Genomic DNA, 10,507 nt, shown 5'->3' on the forward strand with positions numbered 1-10,507 from the left:
TGCCTCAGCTATAATACCCTTCCACAGCATAGCAAGGCAGCTGGAACCAGCTGGCTCACAAGCCGTGGCAGAGAGCAGGAAGACAATCCTCGCTTGTGCACATGGGACTGATGTTTTGAAGTGTAGGATAGAAAGGTTGGATTGTAGTTTGAGGGTAGGAGAATGGAGGCGTGGTGCAACATTAGCTGCCACCAACCATAGCAGCTGCCGTCAGCATCCATAACTGCTGCTGCCGTCATGACAACTTAAGATATTATCCTCCCAAGTTCAGCAGATGCTTCTATATGTATGTCAAACAGATGCTGTTGTCAACAATTAAAGGTGAAAAGTGTAAGTGAATGGCATATTTTGGAATTAATTCTAAACAGAACAAAAACCCCTATGAAAACATGAAAGAATTACTTTAACAAACCTGGTTAGGATCATTATGTAGCAGGATGTTGTAAAATAAATACAGTGAGTGAAAAGATTAATTGCACTGTATTGCTTTCAGTTTCACTGCCAAGGCCTTATTTTTATGTGTCCCAAATTAAAAAACAAAACAAAGAACAAACAAAAACAAAAAAAACCCCCAAACAACCACAAATCCTAAACTTTTGAAATGTTCTCAACTTCTCAGTCTCATGTCTGTAAATAAATTTTACGGCAGTTAAATGCCACCCTGACACCCAATCCTGTCAGATCTCAGAAGCGAAGCAGGGTCAGCCCTGGTTAGTACTTGGATGGGAGACCTCCTGGGAATACTGGGTGCTGTAGGTTCTAGTCCTGAGGACTTCACTCTCACTGTCCAAGCTCGCTCAGCCGTGGCAGATGAACCTTAAGAGTTAAAAGGTGGGGCCAGTTTCATGCAGGTTGTGCCTCACCTAAAAAATCCACTGCACAGGCTGGAAGGACACACCCACATGGTAGAGCCCTTCGTTTACAAAGCCCACCCATGATGATGATGAAATAAATTCTATTCTTTTTATCTCCAAAGTAATTTTTCATGAATTAACTAACACTTAGCAGAGATCTTAAATTTATTGCTTTTATTGCAACTTCTATAAGACAAATATATACTCAGAAAAAATGGATCCAGTGTATCAATTATTTTTTTCATATTTATAACTTTTAATATATTCAGTATTTCTGTAAATTCAGACATTTTTACTATGGAGTTTGATAGAAGTGTATCTGCTTAAAATCACTAAGCAATATTTAAAACCACCATACCATCAACTGCCTTCTACCACTGTTTGTAATAGACTATTTCATGGTAGGAAATTCCCTAGATAGAAGTACTTTGCATTTGAGTAAAAACCTATAAAACTTCAAGTACCTTTCCTGAGGCAACTCTGTCTCTTACAGATGTGTAACATACCTGGTCTACCAAAATCGTTTCAGTGACTGCAATGTAATAGCCTCTTCAAATAACATATAATCTGTGGATTTATTATTCAATTATAAAGTGACAAGATTTATTCTATTTAAGGTGATATTTTAAAGTAATTTATTAAAGCAGTCAATTTTTAGTCCACATAACCAATTACATTGAAGTCAGTTGCATTACAAATCAAGACTTTCAGCAGCAATGTATATACAGGTAACTCAGTCTTTAGATTTTCACTGAATGTGTAGCATTTCACACACAAATCTGAGAGACACTTTAATTTTGCATTTTGCAACACAGAATTAGCATGCTAATAAAGCCTTCATACACTAGCTAGTGTGTAAAAGGGATATCAGTCACACCATTTTAAATTTTAGCATAACAAAACATTCATTCCACAGTGGGTTTTTGAATAAGAAAATCCTATTTGATATTAAAACAGTTTCTGCAAAAAGCCACACAGCCTAGGTCCTGATAAAACATTCCTACCTATAAATGATATCCATTACTGGAAGAATTTTAATACAGTAGGCAGCAATTATTTTCAATGCCTCTTAAAACTTGTACTAAAAAATATACATTTTCCATAAAATCAAAAAATAAAATGTCTGAAAATTTTCTGTGATAAATCTAGAAAAAGAGGAGGAATCCAGTACTAAAAGTTAAATTCTGCTTTCTCATATACAATTTAAATTGAGACCAATGCATAGTATTTGTACCAGTGACAGTAGAGTTTGACTCTGCCTGCAAGATTACAATGCAACAGCTATGTAAAGTATGCAAACTTTTATTTAACAAGTTTCACTTTTTCCTTTAGAACTTTAAATTTGGGATTGCTATTCACTTTCTTATTAAATATGACGAGGATCTCCTCTTCTGACTTGTGCTGTTCACCAGCTACTGCATAATATTGAGCTATAACCTGCACAAAGACAGAGGAATAGTTTTTAGTTAGAAAACATGATTCCATTTTAAGCAATAATACATTCATGTTACTGTATTAAAAGTAGCACAGAATCCAATTTGCTATTATTTCTTTGTAGAATTAGCACTGACTTTCTTCCATAACTCAGTAAGCAATAAAGAAACCATCCTTCAGTTGACATTCTGTCAATTGATATTCTGTTAAATAATGTCAAACCTTCTTTGCTTACAGGGGGCAGGATTTTATGAACTTCAACATTACAGAAATAAATTCACTAGACAAAACCCCCATGTTGTACCATACCTTTTTTCTTAATTTTTTAATTGAAATTTCATTGTCTGGAGCCTGTTTCAGAACAGCTTTGATGGTTCCCTTCCAGTTGAATTTACCTAGAAAATAATGAGGTATACAACATCATTAGTAAAATTGGGTATTTTCGAGTCTTCTCTAGTACTAACTAGCCTTCAATCCCCCAAATTTGCAACTAGTTCAGCTACCACAACAGTTATTTCCTTACTGACCTACAACAGCAGGGTATCTTAAGCATAAAGTCAATAGCTGCTTCTGAAAATTGTAATAGAATAGACACAAAGAACTAAGACAGCTTGAACAACTGGGGTCAGGATTGCTTTTACTTAACTTCTGGCTGCAGCTATTATGCAGCAACTCTTCCATAATTCAGGAAGAGTTAGGAAGATCCTGTCTCCTCACACTTAGAGCACAGGCAGATAAATTCAGACCGTGCCACCTTCAGAGGTCATTAATTGGTAGTTTCCAAATAAACTACCTGTATGTTCAAGCACAGTCATAGTGTATTGGATGATAGGCAGAAGTAGGTTTATCTAAGCATAAACTAAGGTTTGACACATCTGAAATCCAATTTATCATTCACTGAGCAAAAATGGCGATATGAGATACCAGGAGGTCAGAGACAGCTACTACTCTTTTTCCTCTGTGTTGGCTCATGTGCATGGCAGCAGGAAAGTGACCTGCTGTGGTGATACACACATACCAGAATCCTCACTTCCCAGTGGAATCAAGTGTAGCCAGAGGCTGAGAGCACAGCAGAAGCAACAAGTGAGAGAAGTAATTCAGCATCAGGTGTTAAGTGTAGCACAGGCTACTTACTCTGAACAGGTGTGCATATTGAATATATGTTTATGTACACTGAAGTGTGATTTATTTCATGATTTCCTGCAGAAGCACCATCTTTGTATTCTGCATTAGGTCTTTTGCAGGATAGCTTTGTAACTATATAAATTGTTCCTTTAAGAATACCTTGATTAGTTCCCACACTTTCTTCGTTGTCACTGGTGTTTTCTGTTTCCATGTCTTCTGAAAGGTTTTCAGTTTTCATTCTCTTTGTTTTGATATGAGGTTCCTCTAAGAGATGGAATTGGATAAACATACACAAAAAAATTTGAAACCAGAAGAAAAGTTCTGACATGACTTAAAGTTTCTATTCTTGTAACATGAGTTTATATTCGTGAAGAGATTCAGATTACAGAAAAGAACTGTGCAATCACTTTAAAAAATAATCTAATTTGCATATGTATAAGCAACTTCCTAATTAAAAATTCTACTTAGGTAGTTTATTGAGCTCTGGAATTGAGAAAATGCATCCTCAAAACAAACAACGATATAAGTTGTATAACAAATACCTTCTACATGTTTATGTTTGCGTTTCTTTCCATTTGTTTCCTCTTCTGTTTCACTCTGATGGCCACTTCCATTTGCTTCAAATTCATTCTCCACGCTCTCCTTTCCTTTTTTGGATTTTTTACTCTTTTTTACTTCTGGCTGGTTTTCTAATTTCAAATCTTTTTTCTCCTTCTTTTTGTTCTTCTGTCTCTCTTCTTTTCGTTCTCTCTTATTCTTTTTCCTCTCAACTTTATCATCTGTAATTCCATTTTCTTCTGACACTGCATTTTCTCCAGTTTCTGCAGACTGTTGTTCTCCCTTCTGTTTTGGTTTGTCTTGTTCTTTTTCATTTGAAATCTTTTGTTGAAAAAGAAGACTATTACAATTTTTACATGCTTTGTTTTGACACTGCAACTTTCCTTTACTATGTAATTCATGAAGAACACTAATATTCTGAAATCAATTAAATTGGTCACACATGGTGACACCAGTTACCTGAGAAATAGCACTAAATAGTGTGCCTGATTCTTTTTTTAACTTAACATACTAAATGTTCATTAACACCACAGAAGCAATGTTATCTTATAATATATGTAATTTCTACTTGAAGTAAGTGTCTATGTGTTTTAACGTGTTTGCTAAATGTAATTAAGGGAGTGACAACTCTTTGATTTATACAAACAAAATATTACAGAAAGATACAGAACCAATTCCCAGACACACAGCCCTTAAGTAAGTAATACAACGTTAGTTTTGCCATCCAGTTCCCTGTCTTGGGATACATCTGGGACAACAAACCCATAAGCATGATGTCAACACAGGCACTCCTGGTTGTTTTAATTGTAATTTTTCTCAGCTTAATATATTTGGTTTTCTTTTAATGTTCCTGGGCTTATAATGATTTTCTTGTAGAAGAATTAATATATTAATGAAAAAACTAATATTTAATTTAAACTTTAATTGTAATAATTACAAGTGAAATACAATTACTGAAATGTTAAGTGTGGCTATTTAGAAAGATAATAGATCTTCATACAGGCAACTTAACACCAACTAAACCGAAGGTAAAGATAGTAATTTTTCCTTTCTTTATGTACTAGTAGCATAAAGTTGAATTAGCCTTCTGATTATCATGACACAATTGTGTCACTGTGTCCAAGTTTTCAATCACAACCTCTCCAGTATATGCAACTACTTCAGCAACAGTTGTGTTCCACAAACAAGCAATTTAGTCTTTACATTATTATAATTATAATTTTACATTATAACATAATCCATTCTAACAAGGGCAGACAATGTTTCTGCTAACATCTACAAAAGGAGTCTGAAAGGCTTTACTTGCAGCATTTTGAACTGCATTCCCCTTGTATGAAGTGGTACCTCTAACTTAACTTACATTTCTGGTGGCTTCTGAGAAAACATCCCACACCTGATCTTGCAAAGTGCTGTCAGTAATTCTCAAACTGTTCTTGATCCAATTCTGTGCAGGGAAAAAAAACATCAATAACTGAAAATGTGCACCTCTGATTTTCTTTCTTAATTACCATGTATTTTTTTTCATTTCAGAATCTAATCATTGCTTCTAAGATCTGGTTAGAAGTTACTCCTATGAATCTCTCAAGCCTCCTTGCTAAATTATTTCAAATAATGCCTATGTACTGGTATGAGGCTACACCAGTCTCCCAATTGCCTCACCAACAGCAATCCCAAAGAGATTAAGTATATATAAAAGATAATCCTCAAGCTTTTGAATATAACTGGTTATGTTAATGTCCTACCAAACCTTCTGAATCTTCCCAGGAGTTGAAACATTAATAATCTGATCTTATTTATTTGTGTACTGGACAGATGGTGACACTCCTCAATGGATACCTTAGTTTATTACTGAAAAGTAAAATTTAAACAAGTTTCTCAATGCAAGCATTTGAAAGCTGTTTGGGTTATTGCAGGAGTTCCTGGTGAAAATGAAAATAAAGCAGTAAATTTATACTTAAGCTCTTTATACTATCAACAACAGATCAACTTTTAGAAATACAGAATTCTATGTAAAACCTAATGGAAATGTTTTTGCACTGCATTGAAAATCCCAGTAAAGGTGCATTAGTCAACTGGAACAATGAACTGCAAAAACTCCACTGCAACATACATTATGAAAAAGAAAGATGCTTTTATATCATCTTCCCTGCTTAGAAAAATGTTTTAACCTTCAGCTTGCTAGGAGCAATTTCACCAAAGCTCTATTAAGTTCTATTTGAATGCTTTGGAAGCAAGTATGATCTTGTCTTGGCCTCAAAATCTGAGGCACAAAACAGAGAGGAAAAAATAAAAGGCCAGCTTGTCAGTAATTCTTTATTGATGCCACATGAAACATTTGGAATTTACTTGAGAGAAGCATGCAGTGTGGAAGATTCTGTCAGGATATGGAGTAACAGGAAAACTCTCAAAACAGGATCTTGCCTTCACCAGGAAAAAACAAAGCCACAGAAAAAAGAAATCTTTAAAAGTATGTCTAAGAGTTTGGACATTCAACAGAAACTGCAAATAAGAAAAAAGAACAATATTAAAGAAAAAAAGAGTGTATATATGGAAATTAAGATTAAATGGTGAGTCTGGCTTAATACCTAATTAAACTGCCATACAAAGAGTCCTTTTAAGAAAGGAAATGTATTTTACAAACATTGCTTATTTGAAATTCAGCCATTACACCACCTATGCCAATGCCCAAATAAGCAGTTTGTCCCACCTTTTTTCAAAGAGAGTGGCACTCCCTAAGAAAGTCCATTTTTAAGCTCACTGCATGGATTACTACAAATCTCTCTTAAAACATACCTGAAACTTTACTTTTTTTCTTGGAATGTTGTCGAAGGCACGCATTTGCTCCAGGATGTTCCGCACTTTAGGGCTTATGTTTGGCTTCTTCATTACTTCATGAATTTTCTAAATTAGAAAAACAGAATTAAATCAGAAAAGCAGCACAAGGATCAAATGGTACATGCAAGGTGTGCAAGTCTGAAACACACTGAACAGAGATTACTCAGCGCTCACAGATGCCATAGTCTGCTCACAGGATGTTTTCAAAAAGCATAAGAAAACCACTCACCTTTGGTTTTATCACAGATCATTAGATGCATTAAAGTTATCTATGTAAACACTTATACCTACACAGTAAGAAGAGCCAAGCAGGACTGCTCACCCAGTGCTTTCTGATGGTACAAGGTATCATTTGTAATAAAAGCATTTTCAAGTAAAGTAACTGTATTCCATAAGGGACTCTTGCAGTGTGAAAACTACCTTCATCAAGAAAAGCAATTGTCAACTGACTGGTTTTTAGCAAACTTCTGGAGTGAATTGTGAAAAATCAGGTTTACTTTGGTGTTAACAATTTGATATGCCTTTCTTTTCGAAGCAGTGCCCTCTCCAACAACCACTAATCCCTGTAAGACAGCTCAGGATATTCCTGTGCTATGGGTGTCAGCATGAGAGAACAGAGGAGATTAGGCCAGGGCCTTATGGCAGTTCCTTGAACAGCACTGCTGCTTGTTGAGGGAAAAAGGAGCTGAGCTTCCTGGATACTTGAAGATTCATCCACCAGACACTGGGACAGCCTTCCTACACCACTGAAAATCTGCTGACTCAAAGATTTTGTGGATGTGTTAGGACAATCAGAAAAGAGTGATCACAATATTCATGAGCAATAGCACTCACATCATGCTGCCTTTAATGATGTTCTCAAACCATGTTCCAGCCCAGCAATGGCACACATCTTTGACTGTAAAGGTAATACTCATATACCTGGAGTATGTGCATAGCTAAGTATATTGTTATGTTGTGTTCTTGAACAAATCCATGTATAAAGATGATTAACTTATTACTAATGGGTTTTTAAAAACATGTTTGAGTTCCTTCTGAAAACCAAAGGATAGCCTTAAGAAGTAGATTCTTGCACAAGAAGAAAAGGGTAGGAGACATTTCTATCCATGCTGGAGCCTCTCCTGTTCAATATATTTACAAAATATCTGACAAGAGGACATGAAAATTTTCCTGATGATATGAAGCAATTCAGGATGAGTACTATGAGGATTCCAGAAAGATCTTAGGAAAATGAGTGACTAGATAAGAAAAAGGTGAATTATATTCAATACAAATTTATGTAAAGCAGGATCCAAAGGAAAAGTAATCCTCATTTCACATCTAAAATGGCAGGCTTTAAGTTGATCACTAGAGCTTAAACACAATCTTGGATTTTAAATAGCCAGTTCCATGAAAATGCCAGCACAAGGATCAGCAGCAGTGAAACAACAAAACAAAATAATCCAAAAGCAGATTAACTGACAAAACCAGTTAGAAAGGTATAAAGAAGGACACAGAAAACATCATTATGACACACAGTAAATCTACGGTTCATCCATATCTTGAAGAGCATTTCACAAGAATACAGTAGAACTGGGAAGACTTCAGAGGACCAAAGAGATAGAAGAACTGAGCAGGGTAGAATTTCACAGCCTGGAGCAGAGACTATGACATGGAGAGGGATGCTTGACAGAGGTCTACAATAGCATGTATGGCATAAAGAAGTTGGACAACTACCAATGCCTCTTTGTCTACAACTGACAAAACTACATTAAATCAAACTATTAAGAGATAGATTCAAAACAAACAAAAGATGCATTTCTTACCAGGATAAGCAAAAGACCTACGAAGGAAATGCCAAAAGAAGTCTGGCAATAGTGGGGAAAATAGATCTCTGGTTTGATCCAGTATAGCCTTTCTGGTGCCTGTAACAATTGTAAACAACAGCTATTTATCGTATCTATATATAGTACAAACTTTACCTGAATCCACTCCTGCTGTTTGGCATCTCCTTTGTTAGTTTTGGCTTCAAAACCTTTTCCACCATATTTCTGGTCTTCACTTATACATTTCACATGTTCCTTATAGTCATCACCCCTGAATATATGAGATTTTTAACCACAGGTCACAGAAATGCTTCAGTCCTTTGAAATATGCAACTCTTATCTAATCAACAAACTAAGTAATACATGACTTAAATGGATCATTTAAACATTATTACTGTCAACATTATATGAGTAAAATCTAACATGCTTAGAATACATGCTTGTAAAACTGCTGACATTTCTGTCGTGCTACAGCCTTCAGTGAAAATTTCTGCCTTGCAAAATCAGATGCATTTCAGTATACTGCAGCTGCTTGTCTTAATGACTCCGTGACTTATACACATTTGTACATGTAATGTATACATAGCTATTAACACATATCTGTGTTTTACACTACTCAGATTGACATAATTTAAAATTAGAAAAGCAGGTAAAAATGTTTGCAAAAACCTAATTCCTAAATGTAGATATACTAATGTGGTAATGAAGTTCTGACCAAAGTTTAAGTGCCCCCAAAAGAAATATTATTGCCAACCTCATTCTCTCTGCAATAGCAGAGTAAGTAACAGCTGTTGACAATAAGCTGAAAGCTTTGCCACTTATGCCTGTTTTCTGTTAAAGTTTAGTCGTCCATGAGGTTCCAACTTGGATGATAAAGCTTGAATTTAAATAAAAATGTGTATAATTTTAAAATATAAATATTCATTATTCAAAAAATAGTCAAATGTAATTCTGATATACCACAGAAAATCCCATATTTGTGACAACTCCTGCCGAGTGAGCAAAGGTATTTCACATCCTTTTCCTACCAGAAATCCTTGCCGCAATCCATGCAAGACAGGCACTGACAATTTCTGCAGATGTTCACATGCTTTTCAACCTGTGCTTTCTTCACGGCTTCTCCACACGAATTGCACGTGAAAACTACCATGGTGGCAAGTGGTCAGGAGCTTCCAGGGAAAGGGCACAACCTTCTTACTCCCCACACATGCACAATCCTAGAAATACAAGGAGGCGATCTTACATCCATGGCTCGAAAGAAACACTTGGATAGCCGAAGAGAAACACACGTTTGCACCCACCAACAGACAGGGCGAGCAGTCCAGTCCTGCACGTGCAGGAGCTCAGGAAGGAGCTCACCTCGCCTGACACCCTGAGCGCAGGGGATACCAGAGATCCGGGAACCAGTAACGTCTGTAACCATCACCCAACCCACAACCAGTAACCCCTGTACCCACCACTCAACCCACTACCAGTAACCCCTGTACACACCACCCAACCCACAACCAGGAACCCCTGTACCCATCACCCCAACCTAGGAACCAGGAACTCCTGTACCCACCCACAATCCGCCCCCTCCTCTTCCCGGCCGGACGCCCCCGGCTCCTCCATCCCGCTGCCCGCAGCAGACCCGTCTCGGCTGGGTCCAGGCGAGCAGCGCCGCTCGGGGTGGATCGGCCACACGGGGAGGGAAGACAGCGTACCCGCCAACCGCGCTGCCGTACCGTGCCGTCTCCCTTCGCCCTGTTCCCGTTCCCATTCCCGCGCCCGTTCCCCCTCCCGCCCCCCGCACCTCCGCGGCCGCCGCCGCCCAGCGCGGCACGTGCCGCCTCGCTGTCCCCGCCGCCTCTCCGGCCCCGCGCCTGCCCCGCGCCTGCGCCGCCCCCGCCCCGCCCC

General features: G+C 37.5%; 1 protein-coding gene across 2 annotated transcripts; it reads right to left on the reverse strand.

Annotated features, from left to right (window-relative positions):
• Window positions 1–2,140: 2,140 nt before the first annotated feature.
• Window positions 2,141–10,489, reverse strand: LYAR (Ly1 antibody reactive). Of its 2 annotated transcripts, none has more exons than XM_071556801.1 (9): window positions 10,404–10,489; window positions 9,640–9,828; window positions 8,768–8,882; window positions 6,765–6,872; window positions 5,332–5,415; window positions 3,956–4,292; window positions 3,573–3,677; window positions 2,598–2,683; window positions 2,141–2,291 (listed from the first exon to the last, which is right to left on the reverse strand). In XM_071556801.1, the coding sequence occupies exons 2-9, from the start codon at window positions 9,759–9,761 to the stop codon at window positions 2,157–2,159; spliced, it is 1,092 nt and encodes a 363-aa protein (XP_071412902.1). In that variant the 5' UTR covers window positions 9,762–9,828; window positions 10,404–10,489; the 3' UTR covers window positions 2,141–2,156. The 2 variants fall into 2 exon arrangements, with proteins under 2 accessions (XP_071412902.1, XP_071412903.1); XM_071556802.1 differs by lacking the exon at window positions 10,404–10,489 and adding an exon at window positions 10,315–10,362.
• Window positions 10,490–10,507: the final 18 nt, after the last annotated feature.

The sequence above is a fragment of the Pithys albifrons genome, chromosome 5 (genome assembly GCF_047495875.1).
Source record: "Pithys albifrons albifrons isolate INPA30051 chromosome 5, PitAlb_v1, whole genome shotgun sequence".
Classification (NCBI taxonomy): domain Eukaryota; kingdom Metazoa; phylum Chordata; class Aves; order Passeriformes; family Thamnophilidae; genus Pithys; species Pithys albifrons.